This window comes from Chaetodon trifascialis, chromosome 1 (assembly GCF_039877785.1).
Source record: "Chaetodon trifascialis isolate fChaTrf1 chromosome 1, fChaTrf1.hap1, whole genome shotgun sequence".
In the NCBI taxonomy this organism is placed as follows: Eukaryota; Metazoa; Chordata; class Actinopteri; order Chaetodontiformes; family Chaetodontidae; genus Chaetodon; species Chaetodon trifascialis.
The window spans coordinates 1,351,263-1,371,731 of record NC_092056.1 but is presented as its reverse complement, the minus strand read 5'-3'; the positions used below and the strand labels follow the sequence as shown (position 1 = coordinate 1,371,731).

The window sequence follows — 20,469 nt, the reverse complement described above, 5'->3', positions numbered from 1 at the left end:
ATCCCTCAAATTCCTGTATTTTCTGGCACTTTTTATAAATTATTTCAGATTTCTTGGTCTTAGTGGTTGTGAGTTTATCAGCACATTGTTTGGCAAATTGAACATATTTCCATAAATTCAGCTGCTCATTAACTCTGAGATCAAATCAGACACACAGAAAGTCAAGGAAGATAAAAGTTGTATTGTTTCAGCTCCAGAGTTCACCAAGTCACTCCTAACAAAAGCTGCTGTAGATTTCAATGTACAACAAATCTGTAGCCATAACTCAACGCTGTGTTTCACCTGCACAGGTGGACGTGAAGCGCTTCACACCGTCATCCTACTGCAGCTTCATGTGGAGAAAACGGATTCAACTCGGGCTACTTTGATGAACAATCATCCAAAATGTGTTTAAATTAGCTGCAGTTTTAGCACTGAAATACAGTAAAATGTCATAAAAAGCCAGAACATATTCACATCATTCAAAATAATAATTAAATTGCAAGACTTTGAGGATTCCTAATCTGATTTGTTGTCATTTAATCTCTAAACTCTTTCTACTAAATCCAGACGGAGACATGCTCGATCTAAATCAACCACAAGATGTCAGTCTTTCACTATTTCTAAGCACAAAGCTGAAGAAACGCTTTTTCTACCTTCAGATGGGAGAACAGCTGTAACTCTTCGTACCTACATACTGGTTCTACAATACTGTACATTTCTAAGCACAACATGAACAAAACCTGACACATCTAATCCAGACCCTCCTCTGTCAGATAAATAAACGAAGGCTGTTGTCACCGTTCAGGAAGCTCGATGGAAACACGGCAAACGTTCCAGTTCTTGAACAGGATGAGCACAAGAACGACCTTTCTGAAGAGGGTAAAACAATAAATTACTGAGCCAGAAAACCACGTCTTCAAAACGAGCTCGACAGGTTTGAATGCGTACAATCATAACAGTGAGCCAGCTCACCGTGAGGCAGGCGTCGCCTTCAGTCCAACACCTGAAAGCTGCTTTTTGTCCTCGTGTTGTGTCATGACCTCACAACAGCGTCCGCAGAAGAACTGAAGCTGATCCAAATAAGGCATCGAGACATTAGTACAAAAAATAAAAGTGTAACTCTGCTAGCAAACATTTTACAAAGGCCGACCGAGCAACAATTTGTTCTCTGACGAAACGCTACAAAACTACAAAAATGTCTGTTTTATTGTAAAGGGTGATGCCTCACAGACGTCTGGACGGTTCCCTCTGTGCAGTAAAACTCCATCAGAGCGCGGCCGTGATGGCGAATCCTCCAGAGCCCCGTCAGGTGTCTCCTCTGAGAGACCGCTCAACAAACTCTGAGAAATGAGCAAAATGTCTCAAAAAGCCTGTTTGAGAGACGTGTGTTTGAAAGGATTCGGCTGGGAAATCTTTCCAGACACTCAGCTGAAGACGTGGAGGTGCTGCAGAGGGCGATGATGTCAGTGCGTTCACTCTGCACGCTGGGTTTTACTGGCCTTCAAAGGATTTGGTTAAAGTAACTTCATGACCAATATTTGCGATTTCTCTGCGACTGAAGCCACTTTCATCTGGTTTACGCTGCGCAGAGCTCCACGTCCACATTCAAAACACAATGATCAAATTCATGCCTCTAGAATGGGTCAAGCTCCAAAAACTCAAGATCCTACACTTCCCATAATGCAACTCAAGTCCTGAATCCCAATTTGAGACAACTGATGACATCACACCTTTTGGTTTTTTCTTCTTTTTGACTTGAAAAAGCTGCAAAGACAAACTGGGTCCATATTTATCGAGCGTCTCAGAAGTCAGTCCTAAAGATTAGTCTCCATTCAGAGGACATCACCCTGATGTCCAAACGGGCTCCAGAAGTGTTTGACCTGCTTATTAAAAAACGCCGTTTTGACAGAACTGAGTCAGAGGACCAGAGGACACGATGTTTGAGCAGAAATCAGTGTGAGTTTACTTCATTTGCTGTTTTTAAACTGCTGCTAAGTGATTGGATTGGGCTGATTCAGCTAATTTCACAAATTTCCAGCTTCTTTAACTCGTGTGCAGATTGATTATTTAAGGCGTGAGAGAGGCTCGCTGATGTTTATTTAGTCCACTGTGCAAATATTCTTCTGACATTTAAGATGTTATTTCAGCACACTGGACCTTTACATTACAACTGAAACCTGAACATAAAAACATGATTATTTTGATTTTTCCATATTTTGTCACACAGCGTCGACCTCGGAGGAAGCGCCGCTTCTCATCTTAGTTTAATTCTCCCTTTGAGTGATTCTGAGACGCTGAATAAATACAAACCGTGCTGTTCAGGACCAGACACAGAGTCCTCTTCCACAGCTGAGCTGGACCACAGACGCAGCTTTAATTCTAAAAGCAGGAAATTCTACGAAACTTTCCAATTAGCAAAATGAATATTGGTTCTGAAACATTTTTTTAAGCAATTATTGCTTGACATTAATAATCTGACTGATAAATCATACGTCCGCCGTTCTTCACCAAAACTTTAATGGCCGCCAGCCTTAACTTGACCTTCACAGAGCCGCTTCACGCCACGACGTGATCCAGTAACAGACGATCAGTCGGTCATTTCACGAAGTTTCCGGAGCCTGTGTGTCCTCAGATGCTTCACTCGAGTCCTGGTTCAGGTTCCTGCTGGAGACCATCGCTGAGGCCTGCTCCAGCAGCTGGACCAGGTAGCTGTCCTCGGCCCTCTCTGCTGCAGAGAGACTCTCAGACTGAGCCCAGCTCGAGGTCGGCGAGGCCTCCTGGACTACGGGGGCTGAAAGTGTCCGCGGGAGCTTGCAGGAGGATTGGTCGGCGGTGACGGCAGAGCGAGTGGCCGCAGAGGAGTCGTCGGTGGAGGCAGGCGAGACAGCGTCCGGCGCCTGCGGCCGCGTTTCATCCTGATCTGGTGGTGAGGGGTGATCCGCCGTGACCTCTGTGGGGCTCCCTGGGGGCTGGTAAGGCGGAGGCCCCATCAGCGGGGAGCTGTCTGGGGTGAGCGGGGCCTGGCTGTGGATGATGATGGGGTCTGGGGAAGGCAGCGGGGCCTCCTCCTCGTCCACGGCGTCCAGGTCTCTGGGGTCCTTGGAGGGGCTCTGGTCTGGGGATATGGAGTCGGGCTGGTGGGAGATGATGTGCAGGCTCAGGCCTGCTCTGGGGGGGAACCCGCTGGCTGAGGACGGCTTCCCTCTGGAGGGCTGAACTGGACTCAACAGCACCGGCAGCTCCTGACCCAGAGGCTTACGAGGCAACTCCTCCGGCTTCCCTGTGGACCAAACAGGTGCATGAAGAACCTCGAGAACATGAAGCTCTGCCTCAAAGCTCCTTTTAGGAGTCACATGGTTCAGAAATATCTTAAATAAAAGAAGCCTTTCAGTGCTGTGTACCTGGAGGAGGAAGGTCCAGCTTCATCTTCCTCAGCTCAGTCATGGAGGCCTGAAGCTGCTCGATGATCACGTCGTCGCTGTAGAAGAAGGTCTGAGCGATCCGCTCCTGCAGGAACTCCCTGAGCTCCTCCAGAGACATCTTCAACAGCCGCTCTGCACACACAACGTTTCTGCGTTAACGCCACTCAAACGCCTCTGAACGGCAACTGTCCAATCACAGCGCAGTAAGTGGAACTAGGCGCCGGCAGACTTGTCAAGATTTGAACTTCTGTGTATGTTGCTGCATTGGAAAAACACCAGTTCATGAGTCAGAAAACACGAGGTTCTTTCTTTAACATTCAACGAGACTGAGGATGTGAAATCATCAGGGATAAGTCTACTTCCTGGAGTCATGAGTCCGCATGAGGCTGTGAGGCCAAGAAGTAGTCAGGCACAAGACAGCAGAGCGCCGTTACTTTGTGCTAAGCTAAGCTAAGCTAACCTGGTAGTGTCTTTATATTAACCATTATAGACATGATGTCCTCATTTAACTCTCTGCATGAGCTTCTCCCTTTAATGAGTTCAACCATCCCTTTAAGAAGTGTCACTAAGCCTGAAGACTTTTCCACAGTTGATTTGCAGACTTAAAGTACAAAAAACTACTGAAAATCAGCAGAATCGCTTCATTTCAGTAGTTTAATTAAAGGCTAAAAGTGATTTAAAATCAGGTTTCTGGTGCTGAAAGCTTCATCTCGACTGGACAAAGATTCGTCTTGAAGCGGTGGACTGTCTGTTTGCCGTCTTACTCTTGTGAATCTTCAGGATGGTGTACGACATGGCGGTGAGCAGCCTCTCCCCCTCCAGGATGAAAATGTCCCACAGGCGAAGGGTCAGCGTGAACGGCGTCTGCGTGGACACGAACACAACAGGTCAGCGCATCGCCACGAGTCATCTCACTCCGTTTATGCCGGCGGTTTCACATATCTGCAGCCCCCCCACCCCCACCCCCCCGGCCGGAGTCGGGAGGATTCTTTGGTTCTCTCCCAGACCTCAGAGGCCCACAGGCCCTCCGAGCCGAGCGACTCAGCGGGACGGAGAAGTGCTGACAGCAGCCGAGCGGAGCCAGACCACCACCACAGGATTGTGGGCATGCGTGGAGGAAACTAACAGCAGTTTAGCTTAACAGCTCTTAATGCTCTCCTCTAATGCAGCGTCCCAGAGCTCAAATATCAGCAGGATTTTTATGCTGAAATCATGTAAAATTATCTTGAAACGGAAACCTGACACTTTTTTTTTGTAATGCTTGGAAATGACTTGCTGTTGTGTTTTTAGGTTGCACTCCCCAGAGATCACCTGTCAATCAAACAGTCTGGCCAATAATAATGATGATGTGATAGCACTTAGCAGCTACACAGCGTGCATAAACAGCCACGATGTGCAGACACACAGGACCAAACGTGACTGTTAGCTAACTTACAATCAGAGGATAACTTTCCAAAAGAAGCATCTGTTGAAATCAGTGCTAACATTAGCAAGCTAGGCTAATTAGCTTCCACTTTCAGGTGTATGCAGAGGAATCCTTCATGCTGCATCTAAACCCCGACCTGCCCTTGAAAAGCCTGATTTTCATAAATGGTGCGTTTAAGGACAAGTTTGATTTCTTTCTATCAAACATAACGGGTACTCAGATTTTATGTGAATGAAACTCTTTGTAATTTAAGCATCGTTACGGTCAGATCAGGTGACGGCCTGACAGCCGCTCTGGGCCTCTGATTCTGTCACACAGGTGAGCTGCAGAGCGAGATGCTGGCGGGTCAGCCGAGCAGGTTCCTCACCCTGTCGATGAAGCACTGCAGGAACCACTTGGTGCTGTAAATGCCTGCAGACATCTGCTCCCTGTCCTGCAGAGAGAGGGAGAATCAGCATCAGCTGTCATCTGCTGCACTGTTGTTTCTTCGCCCTCATTTTCTGTTATGAAACGCTTGCGTAACTGTGATCTCACCAGATGTTTCTTCAGCTTGGGGATGAGTTTGGAAATAATCTGATCATGATGTGCCTGGAACCGCTGAAGTTTGGGGAAGCCGGGAACAAAAAATCCTTCAGAGAGAGAGGAAGGAGGCTCTTTTAATCGCACTTAATACGAGTCCAACTCACGCTGGACGAGCAGCGCAGCCTGTAATCAGTTACACCCTGAGAGGAAAATCACTTCGCTTTATTTCCTTTTCTCAGCAACAGTTCACTGAAAACATTCAAGGAGCAGTTTTTATTTTCAGATCGGCTCGCTGTGACGCCTCACCGTGCATGCCGTGCCTCTGATTGGTCAGCAGCTGCGACAGGGCCCAGAAGGCGTCCTCCTCGTTCATGTACATAAGCAGCAGGGCGGCGATCTGACTCATCCCCTGGCAGTAGCTCACCTCCTGCAGGCGGCGGGACAAAGCGAAGGACGGTCACACTGTGGATTGACTGCTGCGCTGCTTTTTACTGGCCTCGCTCTGCTTTGGCGCAGCATCAGGAGCCTTCGCTTATCTCACAGACATAAAATGTGGACATCCCTGTTCACAGCACAGCCTGCTCGTCCACTAAAGAGGAAGAACTGCAGTGATGCAACCGTGAAAACCTATTTTTTCTGCCTTCAAATGGACCACGTTCACAAACCAGAACATATGAATGCAAATATAAACAATGTAAATATGAACTTTTTCAGTAGATGTAAGTTAATAATTGTCATTTTAGTCATATTTTCTGAGTAACTTTGAAAAATGGAGGAGGAAAATGTTGACATTCCCGACAGCTTTGCACAGGCTGTATTACATTAGCTGCTCGCTAGCTTGCTGAACGGTTAGCCTCGTGGCTTCTGTTGCTTAGCAGCGCTGTCGTAACTTGACCTTGCAGCGTATCACGTACACGACACACATGTTCTGTTTGAAGGCAGCGTTCGTCCTCGTGCCACCGTGAACGAATCTGAGCGACGAGAGGGTTCAGATATTCGTGCTCTCAGGTCGTCATCATCATCATCATCATCATCATCATCATCATGGTTGCTATATACTGTCTTGCTATAATCTGAATTTCACTCAGGACTTTTTCTACAGATGCATCAATATGTGGATACATCAGCAACAAAAGCAATTAAATTTAAAACAATATTGTCTGTGAGTGTTTAAAACTGCCGTCCCAGCGAGGTTTCCCAGCGTTTTATTTTGAAGGCGTCACCTGGAACGAAGACACTTCACGTCCATCAAGAAACATGAAAATGCTTTGATGAAACCAGCAGAGGCAAACTGTACGTCATATTTCTACCGAGTGTGGCGGCTGTTTATGTTGTCATCATCTAACCACGGTAATCAGAAGATCAGATGTGTGAACTGCCATCTTTTCCTGGAGGAAAGTCGTCTTCTGTAAGCAGATAAAATATCACGTTTTTCGAAACCCCTGAACGTCTGAAACATGGCAGGCCTGAACCACAGTTTGTGCTAATATTCTTCACATTGTCCGATGGAATAATTTCTTGGTTCGATGAGCTTTAAAACATCACCTAAACGCTTCAGTGGCACCTCTGCTCTGTAGAAACTGTCTGTTTCCACCAGCTGAGGACTTAAAGGAGCCGTGATAATGACGTCCTGCCTGCAGCCTGTGAAAGCACAGCAGTAATCAGATCCACCAGGGCAGCGAATCAGCTGGCTTTCACTGTCCAAACCGAACAAATAGAATAGAAAAACACGCTGAACTGTGGCAGAACAGAACGAGCCAATCAAATAAAGCCTGTGTCCCGCTGAGGAGAAGAAAGCTCCGAGCAGAGCCGAGATCTTATCGCTTATTGAGCTCCGCCGGCATGTTGGTGTGATGGAGGAAAAACAGCCACTTACTGTGTTGTAGACGGAGTACGCAGAGAGGACGTGGAAGAGAGACTGCTGCCTGCAGCGAGGAGAGGAAGACGAGGGAGGGAGATGAAGAGAGAGAAGAGACAGTTCTGCTCACTGTTCGCTGTGTGTCATCACATGTTTACAGGCGATCACTGGACACATACGGTGGACGTCAGGGTGGGACAACCTCCCACAATGCAAAGCAAAAAGCAGACGTCACAGAGTCCAACGACCTTCGCACACTGAAAACGAGCCAAACGGCAGAGTCTGGTGTTCAGTCGTCCACGCAGACGCAGAACCCCCCGAGTGGAGAACGAGAACAGAGAACAAACCAACGCTGTGAGACGTCCAGAGACTCCAGCTCAGAGAGCGCTGACGTCCACAGGAGGTCTCACTCTGCAGCGTTTCCACCGGACAGGACCGACAAACACACCGAGAGACAGAACAACACAGACAACACGGAGAACGTAGAACAGAGAGAACATGAGAGGCAGAACAACATAGAGAGCAGAGAGAATACAAGAGACAGGACATAGAACACAGAGGACATAAGAGACAGGGCACAAAGAGGACAAAGAACATAAGAAACAGAACACACAACACAGAACATGAGAGACCGAACATAGAACACAGAGAACATAAAAGATAGAACACAAAACACCGATAACAAGATACAAGAAGAACACAGAGGACATAAGAGACAGGACACACAACACAGAGGACAAAGAAGACAGAGGACATAAGAGACAGGACAAAGAACACAGAGAACGTAAAAGGCAGAACACAGAACCATGGAGAACACAGCTCTGCTGCTCTGTTGCTATAAAAAGGTTGATTTTTCAGGGCCGCTGAACTCTGATTAAATATTGAAGCGTTCTGCTGCCCCAGACTTTCCACCGCCGCTCTGAGCAGGCCTGCGGTCTGTTAAACTGTCGGTGACATCACTCTGTGACGGGATCAGGTTCCACGCGAACCCGCCGCCATCCAAAACACGCCTCTCTCACACTCACACGAGTTCACGCTCAGGTCTCCACCACAGTTTGTGTTTTTAAGCTGCACGTAAAAACCCTCTGAGTCTGAACCCACGAACTCCACCTGGAAACAAAAAACAGGTAACAAAGAACACTGATCCGCTGCATCTTCTTCAGAACCTGAGTCTCACAAAGCAAAGGAAAGGAAAAAACTGTTGAGCAGAGCGAGTCAGAACTTTTCACCCTGATGAAAATAAATCACAGATGGAGAATCTGACTGAAAACTGAGGCGTCTGAAACTTACTTGACCCCGAAGCGATCCATAAACATGATGTGGTTCCGAAAGGTCCTGTTGATGTCCAGGTCGATCTGCTTGATCTCAGACGAGTACAGTCTGGCCTGCTCCTTCATTTTCTGAGCAGAAACAAAGAGCTGAGTCAACAAAGACGGATCGACGGCAGAGAGGTGGAATAAAAGGAAAAACATGTCTGATTCAAAAACTGATCATAGACTTTGGAAAAAACATGTTAAATAGTGTTCAAGACACCTGCAGAGCAGTTTATAAGGTGAGAGTTTCCTGTAATGTATGATCACTTTTCCTCTATATGCAGCTTTAAGCCTCACATGTAACAAAATTATCTCATATAATTCGACTATTTCATCGATATTGGATAAGAAGTTGATGCAGAAACTCTTTAAAATATTAAATATTCATCATTTCCAAGTCTCCATTACATCTCCATCTGCTTGTTTTCCTCTCACTAACTTAATCCAGCCCACTCTGGTATGAAAGCTGTTGTCTATCCTGAACTGTATGAATTAATCTGGTGGGGGTCGTGATGGTCAGGGGGATAAATAGATGTCAGTTCAGACGACTTAAGTGACCATCTGCCAGCCAAGCCAATCAGAGACACTGACAAATCCAGGCGTATACGATGCTAGCTTGGCTGGCGAGTAGCTCATTTCATCTCAGGGATCAATAAAGGAATCCTGAATCCTGAATTTATTCACAGCGAGTCGCAGGTTTAGTCCACATGTTCACGGGTATTTTCAGTTTCTGCAGTTAAGAGTTAATTAAGCAAGATAAGACATTTAAGTAACAGAGAGTGATGGATGATTGCAGCTGACACGAACAAATACAGGCCGGCCCTAAATACAGGCTGGGACAAATAAACGGGGACGGATGAAGTCCAGGTGTCTGTAATTTAATGTGCATGCCCACTGAGCATAATGCACAATTATATCACTGTAATTTATCAAATTCAACAATATAATCGCGTTATTTTCAAAACTTCGTTGTTCTGTCTTACTGTCCGAAATTTTCACACATTCCTGCTAATATTTCACAGTAAAAGCCGTGTTAAGAAATGAAGGGACTCACTGAAATGCTACAGGGCTTTTATTTTGAAATGGATACAGGAAGTGTGGCAGGTTTGTGTTATTCAGTAACAGACGTTTAACAGGGCAAACAGGAACAGATCAGAAAACGAGGAGGCTTTGTGCTAAAATAAGACCAAATATACTCATTGAACAGAGGAGATGATAAATAAAGGCCCCGGCCACTATTTGAAGAAATATGGTAACTGTACTGATATTTCTTGTTCTTTAGCATCATTATATTTTAAGCTAAACGTGGCCCAGCCAGTTTACAGGTCAGGATGTAGTTACCAATCCTCCATCTGACCTTTTCCTGCTGGTTCGTCTCTCTTTGTTATCGCGAACATCATCGTCTCACATGCTTTCGGCAGGCTTGATGACATCTTGAGCACACACCTCGTACTTGCCCTCGTTCTCCCTCTTGGTCCTCTCCACGTCCAGCATCAGCGCCCAGGCCCGGCCTCGGAGCTGCAGGGGGATGCCTTTGTACACCCGCTTCACCATCTGACAGCAGAGAAGGTAAACAGTGGGTGAATAAAAAGCCAGAAGGTTTAGAGAGCCGACGCTGTGAAGCGTGACTCACCGGAAAGTTTGAGCGCCCACAGCTCGCCTACGACCACATTCACAGGAACAAAGCAAAAGTTTCTCACATTTGAAGCGCTTTCAGCGAGCTCACGGTGCAGCAGGCCTGTATGTGTCCGACATGGATCAAGTGACTTCATTTGTTTACTTTGCAGGCTGCAAAAGCTTGGAAATGTTTCACTGAAGCAGAGTTCAGGTGGAAAACGAGACTCTGCTGCCTCTCTGAGGGTAACAAGCTCACAAGCACAGAGACAACCTGTGTGTCTTTGGATCTTCACAGAGCTGCGTTTCTTTCTCTCATGAACATCTTCAGAATCAAATTGCTGCTGAGGCGACTCTGCGTTCACTTGCTAACATTAGCTCCCAACGGTAACACAGTCACTCACAGCCCTGCGTAGCTAGCTAGCCAGCTACTGTACCTACGTAGCATGTGCAGCCTTGTCAAGCTAGCATCGCACTGAGCTTATTTACAGCAGCAGGCAGATAGCTGATTCACAATTACCTCTGATATTGTTGTTGCTCTACTTAACAGCTAATGCGCTAATTCTGGTCGCGCTTGCTAGCTTAAGAAGCAGGAGGGATGTGATTGGCTTACAGGTGAGAGGGCGGGACCTCCACCGCTGTCGTGAAAAGTATAAAAGATGACAATAAGAAGGAGGACATAATGTTTCATAATGACTTCAGCTTCAGTAATTTCCTTCAATTATTTCAGAAATCGTCGCTTCGTTAACATCTTCATGTATATCATGTCATTTTACGTAATGATCTGTTTCTGTGATGATGAGCACTTTCATGTACGTCAGCTCGTTGTTTTGGGTGAGACTGAACTAAAACTACATCACGAAGCTAAAACAGGCTGAAAAGCCCTGCAGAGTCGCCACGTGTGTCCCGGACTGAACGACAAACGTCACTGCAGCTGCACATCGTCTGATCGGCGCTCTGACTTGAAGCGTAAGCGCTGAACGTTTTTCACTGTCGGCTGGAAGCTGCTCAGCGTGGGTGGAGGTTTTCCCCTTTCCAATTATCCTCCAGCTTTCTATCATATTTTGGGGATTATGCTCTGCTCTGATTCAGAGTTTTCAGAGTGAGCGAGCGTGGAGGAATTCAGCCGCTGACTCGCTCTCACTTCAGTGAAGCTCACTGGTCGCACAAACCAGCGCGGCTTTGCATTTTCCAGCTGAGGGAATCTGTTTTCAGTGTCCGTTTGGCTGCTGCTCACCCTGTCGCTGCTCTTGTATTTATCCCACTTCTTCACCATCTTCAGCCACTTCTCTGCTCTCTCTATCTCCAGCTGCTTCCTCTGTGAGGAGACAGACAGAAACACAGCTGACAAACTGCCGCCGGCCTTTCTGACCAACCTACGTCCACTCGTCTCCGTCCACTGGACAGACACGCCGGCCGTGGGTCAGCAGCATGGCGGCATTTCCTTCTTTACCTTTTCCTCGTGTGTCGTCGGGGCGGGCAGCTCGTCCTCGCTGAAAGAACAAAACCAACCATCAGGTTAAAAACTGACCGATCGCACGACTGCGACAACTAACAAAGGACGAACTTACTGCATGAAGCCGAAGCGGTCGATGACTTTGTAGATACTGTAGTCGGCATCTTCCCAGGGGTCGATCTCCACCCCGCCCTGCCTGCCCTGGAGACACACACACACACACACACACACACACACACACACACACACACACACACACACACTTATTTCTACAGATAAAACAGAAGTATTTAAATACGTGTTCACCTAAACCTAAAAAACACAAAAAATGAAATCAAACGCACCCAAAAACTAACTGTTTATATTACTATTTATTCTAGTTCTTCTCCTCAACCAGAGTAAGAGAACGTGCAGTTAGGGGTTAAAAGCTTTGCTCATGGGCACGTCGGCAGGGTCTGAGTCTGCAGCCATAACCAGCAAACAGCACAACGTGAGTAAAAAAACTAACTGTACGGAGGCCCGTTCAGGACATCTCATTCGGCTGTCATTAGCTTAATTTTATTTAGGCTAAGCTACACCTTGAGCTCCGTATGTTAGCATGCTAAAAAGAACTAGCAATGTTAGCGTATTTCACCTTTACGTAACATTAACACTGATGTTAGCTTCAGCATGCTAATGTTATCCTTTTCTTAGCCTTTGTTACTTATTCACAATAATGCTAAATAGTTAGCTTGCAGTTAGCGTTTCATGGTGATCCATTGAATAGCTGTTAGCACACAGTCAGCGGCATCTCTGCACACTGCCGCTGCTCCTGACGTGCATTTGCATGTGCAGACGTTTTCATTGCATGCTGCAGATTCACAGGCAGCCTGACACAAACAGACCCTGAAGGCGTCTTTGAATGCAGCAGCGACAGCTTGCACTAAAAGCTTGAACACAAACAGCTTTAATGAGTCAAACTGCAGCGTCGCACGGTGAAACTGTCCAACCCAAACACGCGTTCAGATTCTGCACTGAGCAGCACCAAGTTCACGAGTGATGTTTGTATCATGGAAAATCCATTTAGGCTACAATCTGGTCCCAGTGTTGACATAACAGAGAGGGAGCTAATCCTCCGGCAGCCTACCGGAGAGGCTTCTCACTCCGCTCGGAATAACAACACCGCTGCGTGGTTGGCTGCGTGTCTGGAAGGCAGCCAATCAGCTCTCAGCGAGGGGAGAGAGGGTCAGAATGTGCACACGCAGACCGTTCGGCTTCTTCGTGCTTGAGTCGGCGCTCGGAGGCCCGCGGGGCTGCGAGTGATGTCAGCGCCATGAAAGTGAGAGGACTAAAAATACTTCCTGGCTGAGTGTTTGGAGTGGCAGAGACACGGGGAGCAGATCAGACGCATGCTTTACAGCTCTCTGCTGATTTAGTAAAACTGAATTCAGAAAATGAATGAATCATTTTGACTGAATTCAGCTTCAGATCTGACGTCTCGTGGGATTCGACGGCCGCCTGCGCCGCTTTTCTGCTGTCAAACATAAATATCAAAAGCTGTCAAGTACCAACAGTCAGCGTCGGGCGTCCAGTCAGATTAAGGACAGGACATGGCGCTGTACGACGGAGCCCGGTGTCTACGTAAGACTGCGCACTGTCAGCGACTGGATGTCTGTCAACTCATCCAGGGACGCCGCCATTTTATCATTCGCCAATCAACACATCCCAGCTTGAGGCGTCAAACAGAGCAACAATCCCCAACACGAGCCCTGTGATGCATTTATTTACTCAGTGATCAAATACTTCCTGATTTAAATCAAATCAAAAATGTCTCAGCACACCTGTTGTGACCTGTTGCTTAGCGTTCGCTGTCAAACGCTGTCATCTAAACACAGAGAACCGTTACGACTTCACCGCTTCCTGATTGGTCGGCATCTTCAAGACATTTCGCCATATTTCAAAGTACGTCACGTGCAAACAGCTTTAGGTACTGTCCGAGCCTGATCACATTCAGTGTGTTTTGCTTCCAGGCTTAAATAAATGTGTCCAGGATGTGTGTGAACACTGTCAGTGTTAACGTTAGCTAGAGAATGCTAATGTTAGCTGCTGGTTGAATGCTAATGTTAGCTGCTGGCTAAAGGTGGGTCCTTCTATTATCTGTTCAATATGAGCTGATTCATCATATCTGCTGGCCTCGTCTGGACAGGATGTTAGCATTAACTCTCTGAAACCTGGGTGTATCTGTGCAGGCTTTTACCCACAATCCTCCTGGGATGCACCGTTGAGCTCCTCCTCTCTGCGCTGGCCGGAAACCAGCATCCCGACACAGAAATCACGACGGCCGGGCCTTCAGCCAGCGTCCGGAGGTCGTGTCAAGTCAATCGCTGTGCAGTGTGTCACAGCTGTTGCTATGGCTAGACAGACCCGCCCCCCCACCTCCACCCCCCCGACAACCATCACCCGACCCCTCTGCTCCAAGCTGCTGAGCTAAAATTAACCTCTGGCTGCCGCCATCTCCACCCCCCCGTTCAATCCTGCGTCAGCACTCTCAGCACCGCAGCTGAAGTCGCTCGTCGTTTCAGGCTGACAGACGGCGTGACGGAGCTCAGACGCTCAACGACGTTTGTTTGCGTCCTGCATGACAACCCCGCTGCTCGGCAGATCCAGACCAAACATCTGGGAACGATCTCAACACACCGTCGCTCTGATTTGGACACAAATATGCATCCCAGCATGCAGTTCAGCCGTGAAGAGGAATGCTGTGCGTCTAAAACAGGCTGATGTTTGGATCTCATTGGCTCAGCTGGAAGCAGATGCACACAGGAAGCGTCGGGGTGTTAATCATCCACTGACGGTTCATTCACGAGTCACTGGAGCAACCGGCTGAAGGTGAAAGGAGGCGGAGCTCACGTCCGACTTTTTAATGTGAGCTGCACTTTCAGTCAGGCTGAACATATCTGGTCATCATGCGCCAGTCACGTCAGACCACAAGCGTATTATTACACAACGTGTTATTAATGCACGTTGGCAGCCTGCTCGCATCCACACACACACACACACACACTGCACACACACACACACACACACACTGCACACACACCACATAACACACATCTGAATTCACACGTTGGTCCTTCTCAGCGAGCCTGCTGGTTTCTTTAACCACAGAATGAACCACGTGTGACGACACAGCGCAGACATGATGCGGCGGCGCGTTCCTCAAACCGTGCGCCGCCTGTCGTCCTGCTGACGACGACTCAGCGAAACGACCTGCAGCTACAGCTCAGACGTTAAGATCGATATTTTCACCGTTAACTGAACTGAACATAGCGCATGCTGATGCTCCACGGCCTAAAAACATTCAGGATGTGTTGCAAGCAGAAACTCACCGTAGCATATTTCAAGATGATGTCAGCACGTTCCTCTGCTATTAGCGTCTCAATGTCTTTCTTCATGTCAATATCTGCACAGAGAGGAAAGCGAGAACAATGTGAGCCGGAGAAGAAGAACAACAACAACTCAAGATGAGTCAGAAACGAGCGCCGCTGACAGCCGTGGGTGACTGCTGGCCTGCGAGCCGGCCGGATGAGCTGGCAGCGGCGTGGAGCTGAGGCATGTTTTTGCTTACAGTAATGACTTCATCACACAGAACAAACAGTTGGATTTGATGCGTTTTGTCTCCTCACTTGAAAATCAAAGGCTCAGTTCATCCAGAGTGAAACCAGGTGACGTGCACATGATTGACAGCAGCTGTGAGATATCTGATGCTGGGACTTCTGGGTAAAGCTGCATGCTAACAATGTTTTCACTGCTGCGGCTAACTCGTTAGCATCTGTAACTCCTGTTCAGACCTCGAGTCGTCTCTAAAGAAACAGGCTAGCCTGTTAGCCTGGCTAACTTTAGCTAGCTAGAAAACCCTTTGAGTACTCTGACACACCACAATAAATACTGCCTTTTTGCAGTTTTTCAATGGTTACACGCTGTTTAACATGTCGTCAGCAGTCAGTGGCAGTGTGGCCATTTGGACGAAGACTTTCCTCTTTATTTCATCTGTTTGCCACAAATACAAGAAACCGGCTGATGGAAATATGCGGACAAATATGTGATAAAAGTCGGTAGAAAGTTGGCCTTCCACACCGATGCACGACGCTAACAGCGAATAAACAAACCAGCTGCAGACCTGAAGGCGTCGCTGAGCTGTGAATGTGCCGTGTTCCTTCATGTCCGGATGTCAGAGTGCTGAATGGTTAAAATGTGGCTAAACGTAAAGCTCGTGTGTTGACCAGCATCTCGTACAGTTCTGTCGTGGGGCTCTATGATGTCGGCTGAGGTTGAATCCGCTGAGCTCAGTCTGGATGCTTTTAAATGAAGCTTTTCTGGAAACAGTTTTGTTTCTGGGTTTTGAAATACGGCAGCGTTTTGACCCCGGTCCAATACTGACCAACGATCTAACACCATAATTAAATAATTGACCATAACTAAAGGTTTTTAAGATCTCCAACTCTCTGACATTAGCTCCTGGCCCACTAGTTTGGTCCTCAACCAGGACAAACATCAGAGCTTTGAGTAAAATCTGAGACGTGGTCATGATTCAGAGGTCCAGAGATGGGTCGTGAGTGGGCGGCGTCCTGCAGGTTTGTCCATCAGACAGAGAGCTGAAATATGAGAGAGCTGAGCTGCAGTAATATAAGCCCCCTGGGAACAATCAACCTGCCAGAGTTCATCTGACTGAAGCCTCCACCTCCTCCACCACCACCACCACCGCCCACCAGCCTCCGGCATGATATCTGCCTCACACCAACACTGAGGTGCTGCAACAGGAAAGCAGACTTTCTCCTGAAGAGACTTCCAGCGACGTGTGAAACACTGGACACACTGGTGTGAAATCATAACCTTTTCCAACACGCAGTCCGGCCGGAGCCGGAGGGCTGCTGCTCAATCATCCCCAAACAAAGCAGCCAGGGCGCTAATCCTTCCTCTGCGTGCACATCTACACCAGCAGCAGGCCCGGGGGGGTAATCTGCACACGCAACAGGACACGCAGACCATCGGGATTAGGAATATCTCCAAAGATGGATTATGCAATGAAAGTCTGTTTTTTCCAAAGGCGAGTGATGGGTTCAATCTAATCTGCAGGGTCTGTTATGGACGCAGCAGCGAGGTCCCACAAAGACACGGACGGCTGCTCTGTGGGTCTGAAGCTCATTAACGCCTCAAATCCTCTGTCTTTAGAGCCGCCGCTGTGATTCATACTCAATAAACGTTGGTTAACAGGCTTCTTCTCTAATCATTGACGGTTTGGGTAATTAATCAGACATCACAGCCCTTCAGAAAAGGACCATCAGACAGAAGCTGATCTGGCTCGTCCACAGTCGCACTGATGTCAGCGGCGAGGTGGTCCACACTGAAGCTTTGGCATCGCTGTTCTTAAACATGAGGCGCTGGCAGTCCTCAGAAGGGCAGGAAGAGAGCGTGAAGCCGGTCGCAGCGATGGACACAAGCTAAAATGTTTGCCTTTAGCATTAGCTTTACGCTAGCTCTCCAGTCTGCATCATTTCATGCTGTCCTCTCGTTTTGGACGCTCTGAATGTGGACGTGTCCTGCTGGTCTGCAGCCCACAGCGTTCCACTGCCACTCACTTGGTTTTGTCCATCGTTTTGTCCCAGATTGTGAGTCTGAATGTGGGTTAACCAGGCTGAATAATTCAGTGACACAGATAAAGCAAAGTGAGGATGATGATGATGATGATGGGTTCTACTGTAGCTTCACCACCTGCTCTTCGGTCCGTTGTCGTCCTGGTTTATCATTTCCACATCAGACAGTTTCATTGTTGATGAATCCATCTGACACGCTGATATTTTCCAGATTCTGATATAAGAACATGTCTTTTCCACACAGCCGACGCTGAGCACTCACTGAAAACTCCACCTCTGCTTTCTGTGTCGGACACCTGGAAAAACCTCCACCCTGCAGTGTTCGTGTTACATGTACGTGATTAAAGCGTCATCTTCTTCTGCAGAAATCAGCCCGTCCTGACTTTTCGTTTTGTCCGCTGATACCAACGACGTGCTGATGATGACAATGGTGCGACACGTCAGTCAGACGTCAGAGCTCAAAGCGACGTCTTCAAACGTCTTTTTTTGTCCGACCAACAGTTCAAAACCCAAAGCCTTTCAGTTCACACGGATCAAACGTTCCCCTCTGAGACGCTGGAGCCACAGGATGTTGTTGTTGGTTTTCTCGCTAAAAGGCTTTCGTCTTTAATTAACTGTCAAAACTGCTGCTGATTCATAACCTTTAGAGAAAGCAGTTCACAGTGCATTTCTTCATCCAGACCACATTAGAAAAGGTCCTCAGATCTGGCTGAAGCCTGCTGAGGTTTCCCAGCTGCAGACAAACAGATTTCAGCTCTTCAACATGTGTGTTTGGCTCTGCAGGTCCCAAACAGGAGAGCTCTCTGTTTATGAGAAGCAGCTGGATTATCAGCGTGAAGGGATTATTTAAAGGACTGCTGCTGACGGACTCATCGTTTCAGCTGTGATGATCTTAAAAACCGAACGTTTCACTCAAGACGTTCGTCCAGTTCTTCATTCCATCATGGCCGACATGCTCCCGTCTTTCCAGGTCTTTAAGTTAACGGCGTGTTCCCTCCATCGGTCAGAGGGCCGACGGTCCCTGAACGCCTCACAGGTCTGAATCCTGACATTTTCCACACAGATACTTGAGATATTTGAGATACTTATCGGGTTTCAGTTCCATCAGCTAAGATCTGATGCGTCGTAAATTTGAGGAGGACTGCTGGGAAAGCAGAAAGTGAAATCTGGTCTGGGATCAGCTGCAGAGCCTCATGCAGAAAGGTTAAAGCTTACAGAAGCTTTAAATATGAGCTGTCATCTGAAGCATGTGGCGGCGGCCGCATGCGGTCAGCGCACTAAATCACAGAGCAGCTCTGGCCGGAGTCCCGGTAAGAAGGGTGGAGGCCCAGAGTGGGGGAGGGCAGAGAGGCTGGACGCAGCTCTGGACTCTACCTGACCGATGGACAGAGCGTCCTGAGGACACTGCAGGTCTTAAATGTGGACTGAACGTCTCTGAACCTGGACTGAAGAGAGAAGAGTTGACATGTGGGTTTGTTGTGGAGGCTTATGGGCGGAGGAGGGAGGGAGGCTACAACTGTGGGAGAAGCACAAACTCCAGCTTCAGCAAAGGTTTCACATCCATCTATCCATCCATCATACGTTCATCCATCAAATCCATCATCCACCCGTCATCCATCAATCCATCAAGTCAACACCCCACCATCAATCCCTCATCCACTCACACATCCATCCATCCACCCATCCATCCATCCATCCATCATGGCGGTGCCTCTGCGGAGCTGCACTACGGGCAGATAATATCAATAAACGTAAAAACTGTTTTTGGCTTTTGGCTTCACTTCTGATCCATCTGCTGATTTGAAGACAAAACTAGAAAATCACAAGGATTTCTGTGTTTGAATTCACACAAAAATCAGAAAAACAAAGTGCTGCAGAGTATTTGTTCGTCTTATCGAAGCAGCTGAAGACAAACCGTCAGATGTCAACATCTGTCCATTCCTGAACTGAACATTTTGGGGTTTTGAACTCTAAAACAAAACAATGACCTCTGACAACAAGTAAAGGGCTCCTCTGTGATGATGATGATGATGATGATGATGAAGGATGTGAAGGTTTTGTAAAACAAACTATTTTCTTTTGGTCATTAATTCATAAAAATAAAACAGCTTTTAATCCAATAGAAATGATTGGCTGACTCCACAGTGAACGTTTAACCATTTGCTCTCAGAAACATGCTGACGTTTTTACAGGCGACGCTGAGCTCATCTGCAAACCTCATCATCATCATCATCATCATCATCAGTGTGTCCTCTTGGCTCTGCTGCTGTTGTCAGTTTCAGCTGTTAATAACAGTGTTTAAAGCTTCACTGTGTTATTGCAGCAGCAGCAGCAGCAGCAGCTCGGAGCTCCCAGCGGGCCTGAACGCTGCTGCTGCCTTCACTGCCTCCCTCACAGGACGCGCTGAGCCGGGAGGACACGGCTGGAGGATGCTGATCGGCTCTGACGGCGGTCCGGACTCGTTTCTCTCACATCTGGACCTTTGTGCCGCTCGCGGCGGTCCTGACTGACGGGAAACAAGCCCGCAGCCTCCGGCAGGACGAGCCGCGGAGCCGCGCTGTGAGGCGGCCTCACGCGAGACCCTTTTATCCTAATGAGAATAAAAACAAAAGCAGCAAAACGGGCATAAAACGGGGAGAAATGCGCGTGTAATTACCGTGTTTCTCGGGTGTATTTCCGCGCTATCCGTGCAGGGACACGGCTCCGGCTCCTCTGGGCATTCTCCGGTGAAAGTGCAGCTCCAGCAGAACAAACCACCGGGCTGACAACAATAGCGTCCCTCCGTCAATCCATAGGTTACCATCAGACTGAGACACACATACACACACACACACACACACTCACACACACACGCAGGGTGCAGCAGACGGAGCAGCTCCTGGTCCAGGATCCGAGCAGCGGCGGCGGAGGCGCACTGAGCAGGCGCCGCAGCGTGGCACCAGACGGCCGCGAGAGGGCTGAGAGACCCGGCCTTAAAGACACAGAGCCTGCAGGAGGACACACGCGCGCGCGCGCGCGCGCACACACACGCAGGCTCTGCAGCGCTTTCTGCTGCCGCCATCTGCTGGACACACACGAGGCAGCAGCTTCCACAAACCTGCCTCAGGTAAAAGAAAACAAAGATCACCTGGAAAATGTGCTGAAGGAAAAGTGCAACGATGAAATGATGAAGTTTTTTTGTGTACAGGAAAACTCTGAGCTGCCTTATCGGATGAAAGGATGAATGAAGTTTGTCATCATGAA

At 47.9% G+C, this 20,469-nt stretch overlaps 1 protein-coding gene across 1 annotated transcript; it reads right to left on the bottom strand.

Annotated features, from left to right (window-relative positions):
* Positions 1–161: 161 nt before the first annotated feature.
* LOC139328538 (USP6 N-terminal-like protein) lies at positions 162–20,255 on the bottom strand. Its single transcript, XM_070958289.1, has 14 exons — positions 19,883–20,255; positions 14,962–15,035; positions 11,709–11,794; positions 11,591–11,630; positions 11,375–11,455; positions 9,970–10,077; positions 8,501–8,610; positions 7,229–7,277; positions 5,659–5,779; positions 5,365–5,459; positions 5,198–5,263; positions 4,169–4,268; positions 3,384–3,536; positions 162–3,262 (listed from the first exon to the last, which is right to left on the bottom strand). Exons 2-14 carry the CDS (start codon positions 15,025–15,027, stop codon positions 2,583–2,585), a joined length of 1,755 nt encoding a protein of 584 aa, XP_070814390.1. The 5' UTR covers positions 15,028–15,035; positions 19,883–20,255; the 3' UTR covers positions 162–2,582.
* Positions 20,256–20,469: the final 214 nt, after the last annotated feature.